Source organism: Prinia subflava, chromosome 1, assembly GCF_021018805.1.
Source record: "Prinia subflava isolate CZ2003 ecotype Zambia chromosome 1, Cam_Psub_1.2, whole genome shotgun sequence".
Classification (NCBI taxonomy): Eukaryota; Metazoa; Chordata; class Aves; order Passeriformes; family Cisticolidae; genus Prinia; species Prinia subflava.
Window position 1 is genome coordinate 58,403,532 of NC_086247.1, and position 25,714 is coordinate 58,429,245.

The window sequence follows — 25,714 nt, forward strand, 5'->3', positions numbered from 1 at the left end:
TGCTTACCATATGAACATTGTTTGCACAAACCAATTAATGTATGTAAACAAATAAAGAGAATTTAAGGAAATCGCTACCATAATAAAGTCAGAGCAGTCAACAACATAATTGTCCTTGATAGACGATCACACTCATTATCATGTAATTTTTTATTTTTTTTATACAGGAAGTAGAAAAATTGATCCTAAAGTTACTCCAAGGAACTGGAAAGCTCAGGCACACATATTCAATTTTTAATTGGATTCATATTGTTAGATTTACATTGTTTCCAAAACAACTGAATGTTACCATACATTCATAAGAACAAGTATCAGCTCAGGTTGGCTGATAATTGGGACACTTACTCATAGACCAGTATGTGAGGCAAATACCTAGGCTCAAATCAGACAAGGTTAGAACATGGGAAAACAGAACAAACAGGCATTTAAAGAAATGTCATAAATAGGTTTTGCACATGACTTTCTTAACAAATACCTATTTTTTCAGATCTGCCTCCCCATCTACCCTTTTAATCTTTTACTAAAATATATTTAAGTGAAGTTTTTCTGGGAAAAGCGTTTAATAAAATGTGTTTAACAAAACCTGTCATTTACCAATAACACTCCAACAAACCTGGAGCAAATAACACACATGCTGTTTTATTACTAAGCATAAAAGTCAATGTTCTCAAAACCAGTGCAACTTATGAAAGGTAAGGCTTCTTCACAGTACGGCTCTCAAAAGAAGCAATTCCTTAACCATAATAACAAGTGTCTATAAACAAAAATCTTCCTAAAAATAATTTCACTATAGCCAGTGAGAAACAGACTAATGTTCAACAGAGAAGAAAGCCTATCAGTTATATCAATATGTCTGTTTGATCCCTTAACTGCCTATTAAAAACATTAGGCAATTGCACCTGTTACTGGAAAACTTGCAGGAGGAGTCTTGCTTGTTGGTGTCAATGTTAAGCATCAACAGTTTGTGGGTTTTTGTTGTGGGAGTGTTGTTTGTTTGGTTTGCTTTTTCAGGCAAACAGGAAATTAGCAAGCAGGAAATTAGCGACCTAATTAAGTCAGTAGTTTGTTCCATACCAGCTATTTACCTTTTTGGTGCTCACATAAAGCACCAAACTGACTATAACATATTCCTCGGTTTCCTCCAACCATACAAACTTAACACAGACTTTACCCTCTGAATCTGCATAATCTGCAGTATAGATATGACCCATATAGTCATAAAGGCCAGATGACTTGGTAGACAATTCCATGTGGAGGGGAGCACTAAAACACCAGAAGGGCTTTCCAGTTTCATCCAAGAGAGTCAGATCCATCACAAAGCAGTCCTACAAACACAAGCACAAGAGATTATTTCTCCATGGCCCACAAAGTAGATCTGTCCCTGATTCTAGAAGAAATATAAAGGGTTCAGAGAGTTTTCTACGAACGCTAAAACCTCAAAATAAACTTTATGGTGTTCACTGACCTATGGCAACAAATACTTACTTAGAGGTTTCCTACAGAAATCAAAATTGTAACCTACAGACATCAAATGCTGCACTACAGAGGATAATCCTGCCAAACCAAATCAGACATTATTTCTTGAGCATTTTTCAGCCCTTAACATCTTTTTATCCCAATTATTAGTTACTTTACCATTCAAATAATGATAATTTCTTCAATATGAGAAAGCAACTTAAGTTTAATGTCAGCTGCTACACTTGTGTGAATACATCAATGTTTGCAAAGATTCTCAGGGACCACTCAAGACAGTGCACACAAAATTACCCGTCCAAACCAGCTGTATACAGTACTTTTTGAAAGGCTCCCAGCTTCAGTTCCCAAAAAGGTAACAGTAATAATTTTGATGTAACTCCTCCTCTTACAAATTCTTGAAAATATTTCTTTACAAGATTACACAACTAAATAATTTTAAAATGTTAATGCCAATTCTTTGGTATTTGCAAACTGATAGTTCCACATACCCCTTAGAAGCATAGGAGTTGTGTGTCATTGTTAGTATCAGCTGTTCCTTATTCTCCAGTTCTGAATCACTAAAGGAATCAAATTATCTTAATTATGTTGTATCTGTGGTCCAAAAGCATAAACAAACCAACACCATATATTCCATGCCAAAAAAATTCATTTGGAATGCTTTATTTCTCTGTACTACATAGTTGTGCTTCTGTTGCTCTAGCATTGCTTGAATTCACTATCACTTTACTTCAATCGAACAACACAAGGGCAGATGGCACAAACATGAGGCAGTATGAAACACACAGTTTCCCTAAGCTTTTTACTGTAGACTACGCTGAAAAATTCAAACCAAACCTAATGATGGTGTAATAAACTTATATGAGCTACAGAATCACCAGAAACAAGAAAGAATTACTATTTTCTGGTCTGACAACTTGCATATAAAATGCCAATTATGAAAGGTAAAGTGGGGTGGTGCTGGTGGTGGGTCTTTCCATGCATTTCTGTCCTGGTTCTGGTCAGGATCAGGTTAATTCTTGCAGTAGCCAGGAGGGAGCATGGCTAACACAGGAGGTTGTTCTATACCACCTCACCTCATTTCCAGGGGCAAGGAAAGGGTTTTCTTCTCGGTCGGGGTATTGTGGCACAGTCAGGTCGCGCTCCACGGTGAACATTTGCACGTGAATCACTCGCCTCTCTTGTACAATCTTATTATTAATTTTGTTGCTCCTACTCTCCATTTTCTTATCTCATTGCAGTTTCCAGCAAACTGCTCTTATCTCAACTTTGATCTTTACCTTTTCTGCCTCCAGTTCTCCTCTCCGGCCCAACATGGGAGAGGAAGGGGAAAGAAAGCCAGTAGAGTATGATTTGGAGTGGTTAGAGTGAGAACATTAAATTGGAGAATGCCATTCCAAAGCCATGACAATTTTCAATGATCTGTACTTCAGCAATTAATTTTTTTATTAAAAAACCCAGAAGTGCCAAGAAAGCTTTTGGGTTCTTTGGTTTTCCTTAAGAGTATTAAACAAAATTCAAATAAATTCTATGTAGAGGAATGTCCTACTTCTGTGGCTGATGTTATTTGGCCTTCACACATTTTAAGAATTTTAGGGTTTATAGTGAAGAGTACACTGAATTCAAGTGCCAAAATTGCAATCAAATGTTGAGCTACACGATTTTTCAGTAGTGCTTAAATTACATTTATCAGAATTTTCACAACTTCTGAAACATTCATGCTGATAAAGTACATTTAAAAATATGTGCCTTCACCACTATTGCAAAAGCTACAGAAATACCCTGAAACTTTGTTTGAAATAACTCTTCTAGGAATTTTATCCAACAGAATGTGTGAGCTTTCCTCTAAAAAATAAAGAGTTAATCCAGCTGACTGGTGTACCTGACTGGAGCTAGGTGCTGACTGTGTGGATGTGGTCTGCAGTTTCTGCCTGTGCCCACTGGCATTTTAACTCTCCCCAGCAGTTCCTGACTTGCACTGCATATACAGCACAGAACTGCAGAGTATTTCCCCAGAGGTTCAAGGCTTATTGCTCGCAAAAAAACCCAACCAACCAAGCCAAAACAAACAAAAACCACAGAGCAAAAAAACCCACCCTCACACCAAACCAAAAAAAGTGCTCACAAAAAGTACATCTGCAGTACATTCTTTTCTGTCCAGCATTTCCAAGCAAGGCTGGTCGGTCACAGCACCTTTGCAGAGTGGAAAGTACTGGAGTGATAACACACACATAAAGAGTCTATCATGCAATCCAGACACTATGAGAGAAAGGAAAAAAACGTTTTTCCTCAGAATTCACATATTTTTTGGAATATTGGAATAGAGGTTTTTGTCTAGCAACAGACACCTTCTACAAATAAAAAAATTATTTAAAAAATAGCATATTTAGGATGCACAAACGTAATTCTGTTTTGAGGTAAGCATTTCCAGAAACAAAAAATATTTCTGACCTTTACTTTGCCTTTAAGCACATCTGTTTCCCAGCATATGCCAAGTGTCCCAGTAATAGGCAAGTGCTTCCTATTATCCTTTAAGTTTACAACTCTGAGCCTCAGGTATCCATTTTCAATGTCACCTGGAAATACAAACAATATACAACATTATGGCAGTATAAATCAAACAGCCCAAGTACACTATGAATGTTCTCTTATCTTCTTTTCATGTCTTTTTCTTCCCACTCACCAATAAGAAACCCTGCCATACACCAACAGCTAAATATCAAGCGCATTATAGAAGAATCAAGTTGCAGTTTGGAGCTTTGATTCTGTGATCCACAGCAGAAATAGCGGCTAAAAATTCTTTTGTATTTTTTAGTATAAAAATAGGAATGCCACCTAAAGAACTTACTCAAGGATACAAGGAGTAAATTTCACATTCAACATTTCAATTTCATGCCTCCATCACTGCCCACTCCCCAGAAGTCAAGCTCAACACTAACACTCAAAATAAAATTATGAGATACTTCCCCCAACCTTTTAAGTTATTTAAATCTCTCGGCTCTAACTAGAAACTGAAATAACCCAATACAAAGGGTATACAGATAACTATTCCTCCTTAGAAAGGATATTGCATAATTTATATTGACATGTAGTATGATTTGATTTGAATCAAGTTTTTAAATTATGGATTTTACAATTATTTAAATAGCTTTCCAAGGCTCCTGGGTTGGTTTTTTTTGGTTTTTTTTTCAGAATTACTATGATTTGTGACTTTTTTATTAATATATATGACCATATTTCTTTGGTATCTCCTCCTCTCCTCTCAGAAGAGACTGACTTCTTTTTTTGGAGTTTTTTTCCCTTTGCTAGCAGAGAAGGAAAGTTAACCAAGGAGTCCAACAGTCTAATTATAACTTCAGGAACATCATAGTGAACTCTATCTGACTACAAAGAAAAGTGAGAATAAAAGCATCACATGACACAAGCAGATTTCTTGGTAGGGCATGCCTTAGACAAGTTTCTTTGAACAAGAGATACACTCTTAAAAGAGCAAAACAAAAGTACTAGAGACCTCAGTGCAAAAAAGAAAGTTTCTAGTGCTTGCAGGAGACAGATGGGAAGGGAGAGAAAGAATTCCCAGGAACATAATACTTGTCAGGATCCAGGAGCAGGTCCTGGATGGTAAGGTGACAAGTGAAGGGGCTTGCAGAGGTTTGAGATGCAGGTCTCAGAGTGAAAAAAGAAGTGTTTTGCCTGTGATTCTCCTTCAATCAAGCCCAAGGAGCAGCATGAGGCTACAGACAGAAGCAGCAACATCAGAAAGGCTGGCTGTGAGTTAAATTGCTGCATCCAGCATGCAGTGGCAGCAAAACCTCTGCTTGGTGGCTGCTTGAAGCAGATCATTAGAGGCAGTGATGGAGAAAGAAAGCCCACACTTTAACAGAGGCCAAAACTCTTCTGAATTGGTACTGCAGAGCCAAGCCACAAACCAGTGCTGGCAAGGCATCACTCACTAGCAGGGAGTCCAGAGAATACCTGCTCTGGGGAGGAAGCAGCCCAGCACATGACAGAGAACAGCAGCTGCAGTTTTTCCATACAGACACTGTTTGGAACAGGAGTGCAAATACAGTGAAACCAACATGACCATGCCCAGGAAGTATTTTGTAGGAAATACTTTGTATGATTGAAGGAAAATGCAATCATCTAGACTGGGATACCCACTTGTCCTTGCAGTGAAGTACAAAAGAAATCAGTGAGGAAAACGTAAGCAGAATTCATTTCCAGGGCCCAGCTCAAAGTAGAAAAAGGCCATTAAGTTGGTACCTGTCCATATGGTTCAGTTCCAAAACCTCAGTAAATCAAATTCAATGACAAAATTTCATTCAAGGTAAAAATATATTATTTAAATAGTTTACTGACTAACCACTGAAAGACCACATTTAAAGTTGAGCTTTTGAACAAGAGACTTGAAAATATCAGTCAACAAGCATTTTTTTTTTCCAAAAGGACCATTTGTGTATCCACAATTCCAATCTGAAGGGAAGTGACTATTTCTCTTACTCATTCAAATCAAATGAAGTTTGAATGGAATAAAAATGGATTGAAAAAAGCATTCTGTTAATAAACTCATGAAGCCCAGGACACCACTACTATTGCATGGCATTAATACACTAATAGACAGATCAGCTGGCTAAGGTGTGTTGCAGTTACCTCTTAACTTTAGCCACAATGGAAATAGGGAACAGATCAGGAATCTGAAGACTAATTATTCATGGGCTGGTTAATCCAGTCTTTATATATATTTTTTTTTAATATAAAAGCTCCATTGCAGTCCTCACATTCAGGAGGAAGGAAAATCTGCCTAGAAACAAGCAAGAAACTGAAGGCTAAATACTGAAATCTTCCCTTTCTCACCCCAGTCAGGTAAGAAAATGAAATTAAAGGGCAGAACAAGCTAAGTTAAACATATGAAGAGAAATGCAGAGGAAGCAAATTGTACAGGCTTTCTTCAGCCTGATCCAGACTTTGTTTCATGGTCCCCTTACATCCCTAGTCCTTCGTTTATGCAAGACACGCATAGCAGCAAAGCAGCAGAGTAAGTTATAGGGAACAAATATTTCCAAATAAAGGTAATAAAGAACATGTATCACGTAGACAAACTTCAGGGGAAAGAAACTAATAGAACAATAGTTCCAAAGCATTTATTTTAGCTAAAAGCCAAGGAAGTTTGTTTTGCTAACCAAGCCTTTGTTGCAAGTTGTCATTTGATTGGTATTTTCAGAAGAAAAGCTGTGCTTAACACTAATTCTGGTACCAACAACTAGCCTTAACACACTGAAATGGTTATTTAAACTTGCAAATCAATCTTCAAGGTCAAGCAAAACATTTCAAATGCCTGATATGAAATTTTACAAACAAATCTTAAAAGCTCTCTAAGTACACAAGAATCAACTCTTACATTTTGAAAGCACAACAAATCAGTTTACATCAACAAGAAATGATATTGAAAAGCCAAAGTTTAAACTACCACGTGGCTACAAAGTTGTGCTTTAAAGCTGCAAACCTAGGTAAATACATTTCAAAAATATTTATTAAGAAGCTGGATTCATAGCTTCTGGGAGTCGTATGAAGAGCCTGTCATATCTTCTTGAAAACAAGAAAAGTTTTCCAAATATTTTCAATTCAGTTACAAAGTATTTAGCATATTCATCCTATGGTATCTGTCAATGAGACCATATTACCAATTCTGTTTACATGAAAGGGAGCATAAAATAAAGTGTTAAACTCCAACCAAAACAGTGGCAAAACAGCTAGTTACTGCAATGTAAGTATTAATAACAGAAAAAAAATCTGAATCCATATACACTCCATCTGCTTGGTTCAATTAAGTGTGACATAACTTTTTAATTTAATATTAAGAATTCTGCAAAAGTAATTGAAAATAGACTAGCAAAATGAAGCCCAATACTAACAGACACAAACAAAAACCAAAAATTAATACTGAACAAATAAATCACTTATTCTGCAAAATACAAATGAGCATTCTCTGGTAACCTAGGAATGTCTAGAGCTTCCTAATGAAAACCAAAAAAAAAAAGAAAAACAACTATAGCTGACAACTGATCTCAAGTTGTGGAAACTGCCATGGGCATGTCACACCTGTAATTTAAAATAAAACTGGACTGGGTAGAGAATTTTCAGAAATCGCAAGACTTCTAAGTATGTTGCAGACTTCCATGCTTCAGAGTCCTCCCAGAGGATAGGAGAAAGAGTATTATTAGAATGGAGCCTAAAAACAAAACATAAACCATCAAACAAAACCAGTTTGGACAAACCTGGCCACTCCAGCATCGCCATGTTCACCAGAATGAGAAAAATGAACAATAAGCGACAATGAAAAACGTGACAGCAGACAGCCAGATGCTGCCTCACTACACCATTTTAGGAGGAAGTCAAGCATTTCCCAAAGGAGTTATTGTGCAAGTGCTTGGAAAGGACTAGTTGATAAATGAGCTTATTGTCTGCAGAACCATGGCTTCAGCTGTCTGATGTCCTGTGAGACCAGAATCTGGTGGCTGTCACACTGCTGAAGGTCACAAAACCAAAGCAAATCAGAAAATACTTGTGAGCATAAAACATATTCTGTAACTTGCAAAGTGAGATGGCATCACAACTGTAGCTCATGGACATTTGCTAAAATTTGCATAAACATCAGCTTATCAGCCTAATCTTTTGTGGAAGTAGCTTCTAAGCAGCAAGAAAGTGATATCAAGAAAGGAAATGTGCCACATAATACTTTTTGTTGTGCAACTGTATTGCTAGGAGCATAACATTTTCATTTTAGAAAACAAAACGTGATATTCAGCTAAACCAGAAAAACCAACACAATCCCAAAAACCCAACGCTCTTGCCAATTTTGAGAAGATTTTTTTTTGGACATATAAAGAGGATTCTTGTACTACACACATTTTAGGTAAGATTTCTTGCTAGAATCATAGACTTTCACTGAAGTTTTAGCCTTAGAATTATTCCTTTAATTCAAGCTTGAAGCTTTTCTGGAATCTGAAAACATGTTTATTTCAGGCTCAAGGACTAAACACTCCACACAGTACAAGGCTGCCGTCTAAATGACAGTTCTTGGAATCACCAAACACAAACGAGAAAAACCAAACCAAATCACGGGGAAATTCCGTAGCCCTGTAAATGCACTCCCGCCTGACAACAGCGCCCTCTACTGACCGAAAAACAATATGTTATGAAATCAACACTGCTCAGGAGTGCCGGTATGAAAAAAAAAACCAAACTGGGAGCAATAATTAATTTATAGTACTTAATTCTAAATTAAATTAATGGCAGTTTTTAATTTTAATATTTTTAACCCATCTCTGCTTACAGAAAGACAGCTGTGTAGCTGCAGGAAGCTACGCAGAAGTTACGTCAAAAGAGAGATCACCCATGTATTTTTCAAAACCCATACTATTATGAATTTGGACTGTGTGAGAACAACAGGGATGGTCAATCACATCTCATGGAAAGAACTGCTGAAAACAGAATGAAGCAGCAGTTAAAAACAATGACTGAAATTGTTTTCCAGAACAGGCAACCTTAAGCTCACAGAAATAAAAACTATAAATCTTAAAGTTCACAGTAACTTCTACAAATTTATCTACATAGTCAATTTGTCTGTGCACCCAAAGTATACTCAAGGAGAAAGCTACAGAAACAAGCTTCCAAAATGTATGAGGACAAACTGTCTCTCCTTTATAAAATACAAGTGAAAGAAACATCAACCTGCACCAAGAGCTGTGCTGCTGCACTATTAATGCAGCACGAAACTAAAAGAAAAGACCCTGACAATCTGCAGAATTTTTGTCCCAGGGCTGACATAGTAACAACGGGCAGGTTTCTTACAGAGCAGGCTTAGGATGCCACACAAAGCACCATGCAGATATAAAGAAACCACACAACTAACAGAAAGATAGCTTACTCTTAAAACAGTTTCAGTTTCACCCCTTAAAACAGAGAAACTGGATACAAGAAGGAAAGAAGTAACAGCCGGGACAATTTTTAAAACTAACGTTATTGCTCCTCTAACTTTACCTTTTCTGCAGAAGAGGCACTTGAATGATCCACACAGGTACATGCAGTTTCTGCCATGCAAATCAAGATGAAGGCTGTAGTCATGAAGTCCATATTCTGAGTCAATATCATCCAGTAAAGGTTTATCAGGTGGAACAGCATATTGACTTGAAAAAAAAATAAATAGAATTTAGCAAGGGGGGAGGTGACTTAATAGAGACATAACATATAGCCCTACTCTGAGACTCTTAAGACAGTTTTGAAATCAAACATCTCTTATTCATCATGTTCCTTTTAAGCTAATACAGTTCTAATACTGCAGATCAGCTGTCCAGCCTAGCCAAAGGCAGAAAATATGGCATTCAACTTTAAAAGGTACATCTGCTAAACTTGAAAACATGGACTTGTCTTCAAAAAAGTAAAAAGCATCAGCCTAACTACAAATCTAAAAGCCCACTAGAGTTCTAGAGACTTCTCTGAAATAGCAAATATTGAAATAATTTTTTTCTGAGCCTAACTAAATAACGACTGCACACAAATGACCTGAAGTGACCACGTGCCAGAGGCAGCTGAGCAACTTCTACATAGGATCCCCTTTGGTACTAAGGGAGACGGTGTTAAATCTTACATTCCATGAGAGAAGAGCCACACTAAGTTATAGTGGGCATTTAAAGACTACTGGTAGATACAACAGTATCGGAGCAGAAAGCTGAGGGGGAAATAAATTCCCCAAATACTGTTCTAAAGCTAAAATAATCTGTATTTTTAAACAGTTTACAATGTGTAAACAGGAATTACATTATACACTGCAATATACACGTACACAAGCACTTCATAAGAAACCCAGCTACTTTCTTAAGAGGACTGAAAGATAAATGCAGGCACCTCACCAGTTCACTAGAATTTTTCCCCCCTCTTACACAGCCAAAGATTACTTCTCTACTTCCTGAAATCTCTCTCTCTTTTCTATCTCTGTTTCAGATAGGAAGAGGAAATAAAAAGACTGCTTGTGAAAAGGGAGAAAGTATGGACAGTGTATTTCTAACTTTCTCAAAACAGCAAGTACTAGTACACTTTTACAACTAATAGCAATATTTTAACAATGGCAATATTTTAGTATGAAAAAGATTCTACATATTTGTATTTAGTTACTGTAACTAAACAAAAATAGTTAATTACTGCCTAAATATAAGCCTCTTACCAGCAGCCAATTTTAATTGTAAAACTCAAAGCTTTATTCAAAAGGTTATCTTTATTACCCACAAAGGAAAACCAAACTTACACAGTAGCAGAACCCAAAATGCTTCTCTCAAGAAGTTGATTATAATGAAGATTCGCCATAACAAAAGCAATTTCATTTTTCTCCTGAAAAGTTAATTAAAGTACATATATTTTCATCTGGAAATTCTTTTTTTTTTACAAGGTCTTTCTGAGCATTAAAATTCATAGATAAATGCTGCTGCTTATTACTCTGCCAATTACTGTAAAAATGTTAGTAATGGCTTGCTTTAACACTTGGACTCCTAAAACCTTTACTGTCTTTTCAAAAGAGTACAGAACATATATAAAAGATTACAGCACTTCTGTATTAAGGGGAAAGAGAGGGAAACTACCTATGTCAAGGCAAAAATTATGAAAGCAATCCATGTATTTCCCCTAGCTTCTACTTCCCACTTTTAAAAAGCTACCTAAACGGAATCAGTCGGTACTTACTCCCAACTACTGAAGCATGAAGTTTATTTTCATGTGTAAGGAACTGTTTGCAAAGATGGCTAACATCAGTGAGAAATACAAAATTATTCAATAGAAATTGTGAATTTCAAGGTAAAAATCATGTCTTCACCAGACTATTTACTCCTAGGAAAACATTAAAAACATAACCTTCTACAGATGCCTATATAGTCAAAGAAAACTTCAATGTGAAAACTAAATAGAGACAGAGGTATGTATTTACTTCAAGAACACAGAATGCTCAGATATCATTTTTTTTCTTTAAATGCATTTTTAAATCCTGTATTTATGAACACATAAGTCAATAGGAAAATTATTCACTGCCAGAAGTCTATTAGTCTTCTAAAATGTGGGCAACTACTGTTTTCATCTCTCTGGGTTACCAGAAAATGACATCCTCTATTCAAGCTTTTGGCTTTTTAACTACTCCTGTATTTTCATAGTGCAAAATTACAGCTATAAAGAATTTAACTAGGGAGGTCTATCACATAATTTCTCAGTCTTTCTCTATCCAAATACCAGGAGGCCCACGTAACCTGCCCTTGGTTTCTGTTATACAGCTATGTGCAAAAAAAACAAGATATGTGGCATTTACAATTATTACACCCACTGACACTTAACTACCTCATATTACTCTGCCTACACAGAGAATAAGAACTACTGTTCAGAAAAGCAAGCAGGGAAAATATACTAGAGTGAGGCACTCGATTCTGAACCATTTCCAGGTGCTGAAAGTTCTCCTTCCAAGCATGGGTGGGGACAGTGCATAAGCAAGACCACAGAGCCAACACAGGGACAACAATCTACAAAATTTCTGAAGACACAAGAGGAATCGTTGTTTGTTTAGCAGAGCTTTTACAAACTGAAACAACCTGTAATAGGTTTACACCAGTCAGGCAGTCTCAAGCTTTCTAGCAAATGGACTTTCACTCTTACCTTTAAGTAAGAGTGGAATAAATAATCCTTCTGTGGTTTTAAATATTGCCTCTGGTGACTGTGCACATTTGAGGCAGCAGGTTTGCAGCTGGAAATTAGACAAAACTTTGAGGAACTGCTCACAGCCTCCCTGAGCAAACTTCCTTGCCAGAGCCAAATAACCTAAGTCTACATCAATAGTATGGCTGAGGGGAGGAAAAAATGGCTGCAACCTCTCAATTCAGACCAGGAGCAGAACACCTGAGATGGGCTTCCATAGCACCCAGTCCTACATAGCTACAGGCAGACACAGAGGTCCCAGTGCATTCCGTGCAAAGATGCAGATTCCTTTTGAGTAGAAGTCTACTTCAGATGTTTGGTACTGCCCTCTGAAGACATTCATGTCTATACGCCCCCTAGAGAGGCTAACTGCTTAACTTGGACTCTTAATACCAAGAATTTAATACCCCCAAAAGGGCACGATTTACAGCATTCCTCCTGCTGGAGCAGGATACAGCTACCTGGTGATGCAGATTAAAGCTAAGTTGCTATGTGGGAACTCATCACTTTGAGTGATGCGGACAGGTAATGGCATGAATCAGAGGAAGAAGCACTTCTCAAACCATTCTACTTAAAATTACTCTAGGATATCAGACTTGGGCATGTGAAGACTGCAAAATAAATAAAATTGAACACAGTATCTAATATGGAATATTACATAACTGATCTTTTAATTAGAAGTGGATTTTTTTTAAGTATATATATTCCTGCGACAGCTCTTCAGGATAGAATAAATCTTCCACTTACTGTCCCTATATGTGTTTTGTAGTTACTAGTTTAACAAGATCTTTCAAGATCCAAAGGGAAAAAAAAGATGATTAAAAAAAAGCCCTCCCCAAACCCAAACTGCAAGCCAAAACCTTTTTTTTCATTCAAATCATAATAAAATACTGAAACAAAATGTCATCTTACCTTCCAGATTCCTAATAACAGTCCCGGACTCAGACTGAAGAGCTGCACAAGCTTATCAGCACCAAGTGCTACACTACTTTCAGTCAGGTCAGCAAGATGGTATTCAGCAATCAATGAAAATCGACGAGGTCTTTGAAAAGAACATACAGAATGTAGCAAAAAGGCTACGTCTCCTCATTCATGTAAAAGTTCAGCCTAATTTTATTTTTAACTCCAAAGTCTGACCAGCAGCATATGATGAAAATGGTTTTGAAAGCACTTGGCATGCAAAGTCATAAACTATACATTTGAACAACTACTAGCAGGATCTTAACCCCTAACAAGAAAAGAAACAAAAAACAGTATATGATCTAAAACACTCTAAAAAAAGAACTTATGTGCTTGCCCAATTTTTCAAAATACAGAACTACTTTATAATTTGTTTTTGATACTAGATGGAATCACTGAATATTTATCACTGTGAAGCAAAATTCAAAGGAAACGATCAAACCATACATACAATAAATTAAAAGTTTGTGTTACAGGACGCTTTCCTTTTTTAGAATGTTTTTTTCTATATTTTATCTATAATTAAAGCCATTTAACTCCAAAACAATCTTAAATATAAGTTCATGGACACTCTTGTTAACTAATGGTGCTTTAAGAAAAAGAGCATTACCTATTCAGAATGAAGAAAGAAGTCCTTCTAAAAACCTTTCCAGACTCAGGCTCTTATTATATTCAAACCAGTTCCAAGATTTCCACATAGTATCACTGCATATCACCTACAACTACTCACTGAACACTGCTTGGGATGGGGCACCCACAAACTCCCCAGACAGCCCATTCCAGTGTCACACCACTCTCACAGTAAAAAACTTCCTAATCAAGAGCAACCCTTTCCATCTTTAAGTCAGTCAGGCCTGCCCTACTGCCTTATAGTCTTAACAATGACACACTGAAACTGGTGAAACCCCTGCCTTCATCTATAGTCACAGTTTTTAGAAACTTGTTATTCTGTGAAAGAAATGCATCAACTGCCTGCAAGCTTTCTTTTCTATTTTCTACATATGAATTATCATCTTGATAAAACAACTACATTTCCCCCAAAATTCGACTGCAAGACTTGTTCAGTTAACTTTATACAAAAGGCTTCTCTTGATTTATTTCTTTTTCAAGTAAATACTTTGCTTCTGGCTGAGGAACCAGGAGTTTTTTAGGTGAACAATTCTCTCTTTTCAGAGCTCTGTGGCTAGGGGCTTTGTGTAAGAAGCATGTAGCTGACACTGCACCCACTATACACATAGGCCCAGATGTGTGCAAAACTTCTTGACAGCAGCCAAATACCTCAAATAGACATTTTGCATTTAAATATATTTTCAGAATATAATGACAAAAATCACTGTACACATTTAAATTAAAAAACAAGGGACATGCTGTGGACTGTGTGACTTCATACGCATGTACTGAAGACTGCATCATGAAACATCAAGTTCCCTAAATTCACATACACACCTACCAGACGGAAAATAAAGTTTAACATAGAGTACCTGATTGTAGCCACATAAATACTGATTAACTTTTCCAGGCTAAATTTCTCACAGTAAAGTCTCCTAGATTTACATTTTTCTTTCATGCTCTATGCCTTAGATTCAGCTGTTCAAGTCAGGACCTATCACTCTGCATATCACATGCCAATTAACCTATGAATTAATGTCATAGCTTGTTAGATTATACTATCTCTTGCTCAAAAGTGCTACCAAAGAAGAGAAGAACATAGAAAGAAATACTCCAGGGATGCTTTCTAATGAAGGGTTAACTTATTGAGTTAAGCAAATGCCAGATATAGGTCCTACAGTTACAAACAAAGAATCCTCAAAAACCCTATGTTAAAACTCACCCATTCTTGTTGGGGGGTCTGCTTTGGTCAGGAAGCAAAGGTGTAACTCCAAACAGTTTTAGGGTTGACAGGACGTCTAAGCTTGGCCAGTCTGTACCATACCAAAGTATGGTAACAGATGTGTCCTTAAATGATAGGTTTGGCTTCTCTGCTGAATGTTCTTTTCCATTTTTGTCCTTTAGAACAATTATCCAACTCAAACCAGAGACTCTGTTATTTAGGAATTGAGAGGGAGAAGGGTGTTTAAAAACAAATTCCCAAAGTCATAAACCTTAAACTATGCTTTCAACAGAATTTTTAAATTTCTACTAACTGCTATTTATGCTCCTCAGTTTCAGTCATGTATAGATTATCATCATATCTTCCTAATACGACATACATTTTACACCTCTAATTCTATACTTCCCTAAGCCACAAATATTTTGTACATTTTTATCATGTAAATCTTTGTGACAAGGCATTGCTTACTTCATAGCTTCTTTGTTTTTACATGGAAGACCTGTATAAGGATCTCGAAATTTAACAAGCCGCATTACTCTAGTTTTGAAGGCACACGTTTGTTTGAAGATGTATTCCTTCTTCCAGTACCCAGGCTTTTTATCATGTAGAGCAGCACAGTCCAAAGGAACAGCTTCCATTTGTTTAGACTTCATTTTCCATTTTGAGTGCAAAGTACTGGAATAGAGTTTCAGCCAAATTTCACTGAAAATAAAAATAGAATAAGGAGGAATAAATTTCAAGAATAGTCCCTTCATTTTTATATGCACATCTCAGCTACCACTGAGCATAGTGTTAGCAAAAAAAACAGTCTTTTCTGTCTTCCTGAAAATATAGGATCCAGGATGAAGCTCTGTGACAGTACAGTCATAGTCAGCAAAGTAAGTGAAAACTGATAAAGGTTAAGCAGAAAATTTTGAAAACTCCACCCCAAAACAATGATGCATCCTTCTGATAGAAAATCAGCTAGTGGAAAAAGTGGTTTAATACCTCCTACTCAACAAATATTATCTGTACACTTCAAGTTTCTCAGATTCAGCTGAAAGTGGTGTGGAGGAGGACAATTAGAATCACCTTTGTTTGGTGGTACCAATGTAATGCCAATCTCTTCTGCACTCTCTTTGGAAAAGCCCAGAAATGACACGACTTTCTGAAATCAAAGAAATATGTGACTGCAATGATGAGTTCATCTCTTTCACGCCCTGAAAACTCTGAGGTCGCATTTCAGCCCCCCAAATCCCAGTATCTCTAGGATAATTCAAGGAACATTGAGTACAGGAACCTACAGGAATTCAAACAATCATCTGTGAATACAGGTTGCCAACAGGTTTTCTAATTTTGAAATGCTAGACACACAGTGTACATAACTGCACTAAGGATAATTAATAGCAAGGGCAACAAATTCTTAAGAGACATTTTCTACCATTTATCAGCAAGATTACCTTTACCAGTTCTCACTTTTCCTCAGGCAAACTTACACTAGCATGCATTGTATGGCATCTTCCCTTCTCCTTAAAGCATTCAAGGACAAGATCCATCCCACACTGCCTCCTACCCATCAAAACCATTCTCAATTCATTAGCTGCTGAGAATAAGTCCCCACACGCTGAGAGCCAGGCTCTGGTTACTGATGCAAACATACCCAGGAATTTTGCAGTAAACCTCCCAGCCTGCTGCTGTGCAGATATATACAGAATCCCCAACACCATTTTTAAGATAAAAGTGTGTCTAAAACACACAGACCAATAAGCTAGCATGACTGGTAAAGGTGGGCTCATAGTTAACATGAGTTTTCAACCTTCCTTTCACCAAAAGCAGGGTGGGAAGGCTAACATAAAGAACAATCCCATAACTGAAACAAAGTTTTAAGATACTTCTATTTTAAGACCATAAAAGGCAGCCAAGTTACCAGATAGTATAAAATATTTCTGATGAAGGGGAGAAATTCTTTTTTAACTCCAAAGCAGTTTAGAATTGTGCAGTGGTGAAAAAAAGGAGAGATGTCCTTAACATAACATCACCAGGGGAATTTGAGCTGTGTATCATCCAATTGGTCTTCATCAGCCTGAAAAGTCCAGTAAAATAACCTCCTATAAAACTCTCCTGTTAACTAGAAACTCCCTCCCAAAGACATCCTTTGATGGAGAGACATCCTCTGTATCTTAGTGTATGATGCTGAAAAGACAGTGCTTAGTAGTAGGCATTTTCTGCATTTTGAAGTTGCAGACTCAGGCAATTTAGTTGACTGAAGAGAGACTAATAACAAATACCTACCCACCCTCATCCTCACCCTCAATAACATATTGCATCTACCTTTCCCAGAACAGTGTCATGCAAGCAAAGAAATTAGTTCAAGAAACTCAAAAATTCAGCTAGCGCAGGGAGACAGAGAAGATGAAGGAGGACTCAGAATCACAAGTGTTTAGGAAGGTATCACTTCCCTTTCATCCTCAACTTCTGAAGAATTCAGGGCAGATAAATCAAAAAGGCATCCAACAGGGAAGCAGAAATTTGCCTATTTCACAACAGAATACATGCCCTCTTGCCTCAAATTATTAATATTCATCTCAATGTTCTTACCAGACATTACTCCAACAAGCCAAACAAACAAGCCAGCTCAGATGGCAGAATCAGACACATCACCACCAGTCATCACCTGATCACAGTGGCAAAAAGACACCTTTACCCTGTGCTCTCACTTCTTCTCACACAAGCATATTCTGCTGCTGATCAGAATCCACAGGCAGAGCACATCTGTGAACTTCCCACACTGCATGATAGGAAGGCTGGAACATCCCATGCTGGGGCAAGGAGGGTGCAGAAAGAGGGGTGGGTCATAAACGTTTCCTTGTCTTCAACAGTTTTACTGGAGACTTCAGTGCCAAGAACCATTCAAGCGCACGCATGGTGCGAACAGCCCAAAGACAAACCACTGCATTAGGCAGCACAGACATAACACAGTGGAAGACTGATGGCCCTGTTGCATCAAGGACAGCATCCTGTACATCCAGGACAGCAGAAATAGCCTAAAAAAGATAGTCTAAAAACCAAGGTCAGATTTGTCACAGAAATACGCAGAGACTTCACTCTTCTATTCAAACTTCTGTTTATTCACTGCAAGATGCAGAGTTTTGAGAAGATCCATGAAAATCCATCAGGAAGAAATGACTGGTCCCACTGAACCAGTCAGGCTCCTAGATAAGGGAAAGTAACTCTTTCCCAAGTCCTCTTTGTGCACATACACTAATCTCTGTTGAGATTAGAAAATGGAAACAGACATTGTCAAGATGGAGACAGATGTATTATCTTCCCCTGGACAGCCACAGTGATTTTATCCTGCCTTACCACTCTGAAGTGGAAAACACATACCATGGTTGGTAACTTGTGCCAACTATGCAATTTTTATCTACCCTTACCTGTTGACAGCTTCAAAACTTAAATGTAGATTACAGATTTTCCCTTTAAATTCATCAGTTCTAAAGGTATCAATGCCCAGGTAAACCAATTAATACACCATACAAGTTTTAGTACATAAGGGAGAAATAGATTCATACCAGGTACAGAAACTTCCTATAGAGAAAGATATTTTCTCATTCCAACAACACTAAAGCAGGAGAATCGTAGAAAGAAAAGGATGCCCAGATCCAACTCGAGTCTCTCCTCTTTACCCTTTCACAAAATTATCATGATATTGGTAGGAGCAATTTATGAACTCTGTATAAGCAATCCTTATAAAAAATGTGTTGGTATTTATCTTCATCTCTTTTGTTCTCATTTAGAAATCACCAAAACTTCACAAACAGAGCAACAGATAAAAACCACTAGTGTATCATTTGATTGAATCAATCCCTCTGCAAAAATCTGATGAAAGAACAACTAAGTAGGACTTCAAAATTGTGAAAGCTATGACAACTCCATAAAGCTACCAGTGACACATCATTAAGAATCACCTGAACTGAAAAGTTTGCGCAGGTCCACGTGAATACAAACAAATATATGCAAATTTTAAAACAAAAAATGTGCTAACAGCAACATTTCAAAGCACTGGATTTAGATTTTGCCTCATAACTCCCAATAAACAACAGGCCCTGCCCCTGCACAGCTAGAATCCCATGTAACACGTACTGTGGGCCATGCAGGGCAATTTCAGCAGAGTAACAGCCCATAGATGCATGCATCAGTGCTCTGGCATCAGAGAAACTAAATTAGAAAGACTCATAATTCAGGTAAACACAACTGTGGCACAACTGAGACCTTCCCTCTTTCTTACTTGTCATTGGCCAGCTCATAGAAGCGCTTATTCACACAACCAAGAGACAGTAGGGACACAGCATCCAAATAGGAAAATATCTCCAGCAGCATTTCTGATGGCATGCTAGAAAAGAAGAGAAAGAGGAATGCTGTTAGACTTGCCTGCAAACTCCAGAAATTACAATGGCAGAGAATTTTAATTTCAAACCAGACAAAAACAGAAGAGGTAGAAACCAGCAGGTTGTAAACAGATGAATCAAAAATCACCTGAAGAGGAATCAAAAACCACCTGAAGCATGAAGCTGTGGAGTTTGGGTTCTAATTTCACTCTTACTCTCTCAAATGTGGCATTTGCCTAAAATAATTCATCACAACTTTCTCAAGTAGCACAGCACAATTACATGAAAACTTATGGGTTTGCATTTTCACTAAACTTTGTTAACTTTAACTATGTTTGACATGAAACTACCTCACTGAGTTTCAGTTTCTTACTGCTCATACGATGATTTTAACATTTATTCCATAACCACCAGTATTTGCAAAACTGCAGATATATTCACTCTCCCTTTGGACTGTGGTGTCAGGTCTCAGACTGCACCAGGACAGAAATGTCCTAGACTAACAGCAAGATCGTGCTCTACCTCATCATAATCTTCAAACGTGCTCAGGGGTCTTGTGCAGTTTTCATTTACGGCAACAGAAAGATGCAAACTTCAAAGTAAGAGCCAAGTGATATCCTGAAAATGCCAGTGTCTCTGCATCTGGAAGGCTGCCTGAAATGCAGGTGCCCATCTAAGCATGACAAGCAGAACACACCCTGGAGATGAGCCAACGAGATTTTTGCATTAACAGACAGAAACCTCACACCATTTGAGCAGTAGCTCAAAACTGTAGAGTTTAAAATACATCCATTTTATACTCTAATTTTCTTGAGCATTGCATATGGTCACATCAAAATCACTGCTGAAAATAAAAGGTGCTGTGAAAGTCAACACCCAGCTGTGCCTCTCATTCTTTTACTGAGTAATTTGCAACGCTTGTTGATTTACAACACTATTTCAGAAGCTGAGAGCTTTAAACGGTAGCATGATAATGCCAATACCTCAATGTTTGTATTAAACTCAGAATCTTAGTTGCATTGACATAGAAGCCAAAACTTGCACTGTTATTATGTGAAATAATTCATAAACTGCAAGTCCAAAGCAGTTAGTGCACACACTCCAGAGACAATTTAAAAGTGATACTTTAAAAAACTGCAAATTAGCTAAAATAATATACTTGATCCAGAATTTTCAACAGCAGTTTTTACAGCCATATTCTTTGAAGGAAGCTGATTTTTCTTTTTTTCTTTTTTTTCTCTCACCATTACACCAGTCTGACAGCACAGAGGTACTGAACTGGCTATCCAATGCAAAACAGAGAAATCACTACACAGGAAGCTATCAAATGTATAAAACAAGGAAAACTAATTACTTTTTCAGGTAACTTATTCTTAGGGGTTTTTTGTAGAAAAGTAACTAATTTTCAAAAGGAAAACAACTCACAACTATATTGAAAGTGCCGTTTTACAACGGAAGAGAAACATTTCCCTTGCAGTAAATATGCAGCAGCCACTAGTTCCTCTCGCCTCACCCCAATCCACCATTCTCAGCCTCTCCATACACTGATACACTTGATGACAACCAATTACCAAGAGAAACATACAAAGTTTAATTCCGACCTGGCTTTCATTGAAGTAATAAAATAACAATTTTTATTCTCAAGGAACTGCCCATGACTTCCAAAGGAGTTGCTGAAGGCTTCACACAGCTTTGAAAATCTACCCAATCCTTATGAACTTAGAAAAGAACACAAAGGAGAACCATGCCAGAAAACATCAGAAGGTGAACACAGGATCCCAAAGTAGGCCAAGAAAGCAAATCTTTTCAACTCAGAATATTTGACATAGAAATCTCCAAGATATGAATATAATTACTGCAAGCAGTCAAAAGACAGCTTACAGGGGGACTTCCGCTCTTACTCCTACCATAAAGACATACTCACCTCTCAAAGCACACATCTGACTTCGGTTTCATGCGAGGTGTCAAATACAGACTTTTAATTCCAGCATTTACAATTTCAGAAGGTTCCCCAGGCTTTGTAGAAAAGGTCCTTAACCTACTTGTAAGAAAGAAAAGCTCTTAGGAATCACACACCCACAAAATGAAGAAATACACATATTGTGAACACCTAGACATAACATTTCAACCAAGGCAGGATGCAGGGAATACACCACGTGGCAATCATTATGATTTGAACAATTACACCCAAGTTACAATACTTGGCATCAGGAAGATTCAGATTTAAACTCACAGCTGTCAACCCTGTGATTGATCTCTCACAGCAGGCAAAGGGAATAATAGCTCCCCCAAACCAGTTTGAATCCAGCAGAGATGTATTATCCTTAGACAGCTGCACCTCTGAGGCCACTACAACCAAGCTCCACTGAGGCCCCTGCAGCAAGTCAAACTCACTGATGATTCTTCTGTTTCACAACATTACTCTAGAGACAGTTCTGAGCCACCCACTTTTGCTAAGCTATTAAAAGGTACCAGATAAAGACAAAACCTTGAAACTTCCTCGGAAACTGCTGAGGTTCAAAAAGAATTTGTATACTTTCAAGCATAAACAGCAAGAAAGGAGATTCAATTCATGCATCAGAGAGCAACTAACAAGGGATGGCCAGATGTTAGACAAATTACTTGTTGGTAGGATTGCTTTGTTAAGGTTTAGGGCTTGACATGCTTCAAAGATTTCAGACCTAGGGAGAGGTTAACAAAGCTTGGGAAGAAGGAAGGCCACTGACAGTGGACATAAAGAATGCAGAATTTACAGGCCAGAGGGATACCTGGAACAACTCCTAAGACAAGGAAGAAACTATTAAAGCCAACTAAGCAATTGTGCTGAAATCAGCTCCAGCTTCCAGAAATGTGAGATCACCATCACTGACTCAAGAAACTCACTGACTCAAAGAAGAGGAAGACTGAGCATGCAAACTAATTAGCATGAGAAGCAAGAGAATCATTAACCAACAGAAGATGGAAAACTAATTAATAAGAGAATTATCTAACTTGCAGCCAATGAAAACTAATTCCTTCCTTTGCTAAAATGTATAAAATAGTAAGACAATTTGATAGTTGGTGTGCTGGATTTGTGGATTTGCCATCCAGCACCCCCTTCTATGCAGAACTGTATATATAGCAAATACCTCAATGATGTGTCTGGATTGGTCTCTTGCACACCCCAGTGAAAGAATCTACCAACATTTCCACACCACAGTTTGGATAGAAAAGAAAGACACTTTGCATATTTCCAACACAAATTCTTACAATCCATCCACTCACACATTTTTCCAAGTTTTCTGATAGGAAGGACTTTGTAAGCTGTAATTGCAAACAAATCCTATCATTAATCCACAGAGAAATATGGAGACTGAGTTTCAATCTTATACCAAATCCTTACACTTCATACCCACTGATACCACCAAGCAGGCAGAGCTCCCCTTTATCTGCATGATTGATGTTTTAAATTGCCAGCAGATTTCCAATACCTGGTCAAACCAGCTCTGGGTTTCTAGGCAACCAATCCATATGGGTGGAAAACAGCTAAATTTTAAGTATATGGGTACCATATACATTTAATAAGTTCTTGATTTAATATTGATTTATGCTCAAAGAAAAATAAAATCAAAATAAATTAACAACTCTGGTCTACATTGTCAACTGTGCTATGCAAAATAAAACAAACAAAAAAAAAATCCAAGACATTTTACTGAGAACTGTTGTAAGCATAACAAAAGGTCATGCACATGTCAGCTTGGGAGCTAACCACTGACAGACCAACTAAATTAACAACTACAAAAAAGTAATATTGTAATAAATACAACCTGGAGATCAAAAGATCAAACAAGGGTTTTACTCATGTATCATTACCAAGAACACTTAGATGATGAGGCACTAACAAACTGCTGTTAAAGGGATTTAGAGACACAAGCTGTGTTCAGCAGCAGCAGAGCTATCACTTCTGTATGTTCCAGGGCAGCAATCCCAGGCTATTCTGCCCTGAATCCATGCTGAAAGCAGAGAGTTTGGGCATACTCTATAGGGACACAATTTCACAGACTCCAGACACAAACAATTCAGATAAGAAGCTGGATTCTGGATTTAAAACACACTACCTTGGACAAGCATAACCCACACAGCCTGTGTTCAGTCCTTCTTGCTCATTTTAACCACCAACCCTCCCTTCTTCATCCCAAGGAGAAACATCTGAGGAAAAAAACATTTTGCCCACACATGCCTTGAAAACTTTAATGTAATAGCTATTGTTTTTGTAAGCTTTATCTAAAAAAAAAACCTGCTGAACTTTTGCATTTTCCAAAACAAAAATATTCTCAAGGTGTGAAGAAACAAACAGCAAACCAAATCCATAAATTACTTTTCAAGTACTGTGTGTGCTAAGACTTTAAATTAGCATTAACAAAATGCTTTTACTTTGCATTGACACAGCTTGGGCAGATAAGCCTAAGACGAAAGTCAGTGACAGCTGTTACACCTCTTTAGAGACTTCTAGAACAATTGAGATGATCTTACTTAAGACACACAATTTCAATTGCTTTTCATTAGCTTTCAACCTGTGGGGCTCAGTTTTGAACCAGTAGTTTCACTTTCACACCCTATAATACTTGCAATGTGCCTTGGTTTTCTGATGGTCAGCAAACAATTGTCTTTCATCAAGTAGCATTTCAAATAATGTACACGAAGATTTAAGTAATGAAAAACCTGTCTCCTTGACCTCTTTAAGCGTACCTGGGGATAAAGAAAAATGACAGTGTTTTGACATGGGTTGGTTGGGGGATTTTTCCCTCAGCTAACAATTTCAATTTTGTTTTTAAAAGGTGGATATTATCCCAATCCATTTGCAGGTTAAAACAAACAAACAAAAACCAGCAAGAGGAATGAAACTGCTATGAAACCCAAGTTTGTACAAAAGGGTTAGCAGAAAAATCTGCTTCCTCAACTTTGCCTGTAAGACTGATGCTTTAAAATTTTGAAAGCTGAACCTGTACTGTACGACTTAAGGCAATCACACCTCCACAGTGAAATCCGCCTGTTTACCACAGAGGCTTAACCACCCTGAACACACATAAAGTCGGCATTAAACTAACTTTGTGAATTCTCATAGCACCTCCTCCAAGCTGAAGGACATACCGAAGTTTAAGCTCCCCTTCCCAGGCAGAAAACAAGTGTTAACCCCAGATCTCCGTGCACCTGCCAACACCAGCGTTTTCCCACTGCAAGGTGTCCATAGGGCCAGGGAGAGGAGAGGAGAGGAGAGGAGAGCACCGTGGCCACAGCCCTCGCCGTGAAGAGTCGAGAGCTAGAAACCACAGCCGTGGAATACGTGAAATAAGTTTCCCAGAGGAGCAATGGGAGCTGAGGGAAACACCTAAGCCCCCCTCCCCGGAAAAGGTGAAGAAGGCCGAGCAGGCAGCCCCGGGCCGGCAGAGCCCCGCTCGGCGTGCCCACGGTTACCTGCCACGGCGCGTCGCCATGGCCGCTCCGGGGCGGGACAGCGGCGGCCTCGCACCGCCGGCGGGGAGGGCAGAGAAGGAAGAAGCGCTGCCACCTCCCGTGGTACGCCCTAGGGCGGGGTGGGACGGCGGCAGCCCGAGGGAGGCGGTGCCCGGGAGCGCTGGCTCGGGGAAGGCGGGGCCGGAGCACGCCCGTGTGGGGCCCTCGCGCAGCGTTAGCGGCGCGGGAACGGCAGCGGTGCTGCTGCGAGCGTCCTGGCGGCTCCCCCGCCCCACAGTGAGCTCGGAGCTCTCGGGCACTGCGGTCTCGGGTCTCAGAAACACAGGATTAATTAGGCTGGAAAATACCTCTGTGATTACTTTACAGCCTGTGACCAAATACGACGCCAATTAGACCACAGCACTAAGTGCCAATTCCAGTCTTTCCTTAAACACCTCCAGAGACGGTGGCTCCACCACCTCCCTGAGCAGCCCATTCCAATGTCTAATCACTTTATCTGTGAAGAAATTCTTCCTAATATCCAACCGAAACCTCCCCTGGTACAACTCGAGGCCATTTCCGCTTGTCGGGGAACAGGTTGACTTCCACCTGGCTACAGCCTCCTTTCAGACATTTGTCCAGAGTAATAAAAGTCCCCCTGTGCCTCTTTTTCTCCAGGCTAAACATCCCCAGCTCCCTCAGCCACTCCTCATCAGATCTGTGCTCCAGACCCTTCACCACCTCCATTGCCCTTCTCTGGACACACTCCAGCAGCTCAATGTCCTTAAATCGAGGGCTTCAAAACTGAACACAGTACCCACGGTGTGGCCTCAACAGTGCCAAGTACAGTGGGATAATCACCTCCCTAGTCCTGCTCACAACACTGGTTTTGATCCAGGCCAGGTCACCATTGCTCCTTGGCCCC

The 25,714-nt window shown here is 38.6% G+C and overlaps 1 protein-coding gene across 7 annotated transcripts; it reads right to left on the reverse strand.

Annotated features, from left to right (window-relative positions):
- Window positions 1–213: 213 nt before the first annotated feature.
- On the reverse strand, window positions 214–25,671 carry FBXO15 (F-box protein 15). 7 transcript variants are annotated; one of them, XM_063397488.1, is made up of 11 exons: window positions 23,454–23,472; window positions 21,281–21,394; window positions 19,257–19,361; window positions 16,061–16,136; window positions 15,458–15,691; window positions 14,990–15,199; window positions 13,111–13,240; window positions 10,775–10,857; window positions 9,514–9,659; window positions 3,925–4,049; window positions 214–1,325 (listed from the first exon to the last, which is right to left on the reverse strand). In XM_063397488.1, exons 3-11 carry the CDS (start codon window positions 19,273–19,275, stop codon window positions 1,056–1,058), a joined length of 1,293 nt encoding a protein of 430 aa, XP_063253558.1. In that variant the 5' UTR covers window positions 19,276–19,361; window positions 21,281–21,394; window positions 23,454–23,472; the 3' UTR covers window positions 214–1,055. The 7 variants fall into 7 exon arrangements, with proteins under 7 accessions (XP_063253558.1, XP_063253548.1, XP_063253523.1 ...); XM_063397478.1 differs by lacking the exons at window positions 16,061–16,136; window positions 23,454–23,472 and adding an exon at window positions 25,651–25,671; XM_063397453.1 differs by lacking the exons at window positions 16,061–16,136; window positions 23,454–23,472 and adding an exon at window positions 24,811–25,157.
- Between the last annotated feature and the right edge of the window lie 43 nt (window positions 25,672–25,714).

Bases quoted from the DNA above. Each gene is read 5' to 3' on its own strand.
- FBXO15 (XM_063397445.1), bottom strand. From the start codon at position 24,830: ATGGCGACGCGCCGTGGCAG. The intron at 15,692-19,256 runs GTAAGAAAGAGG...TTTTATTTTCAG, and splicing joins TATGAGCTGGCCAATGACAA to TGAAATTTGGCTGAAACTCT. The intron at 9,660-10,774 runs GTAAGTTTGGTT...TTTTTTTTCAAG, and splicing joins ATTTTGGGTTCTGCTACTGT to TCAATATGCTGTTCCACCTG.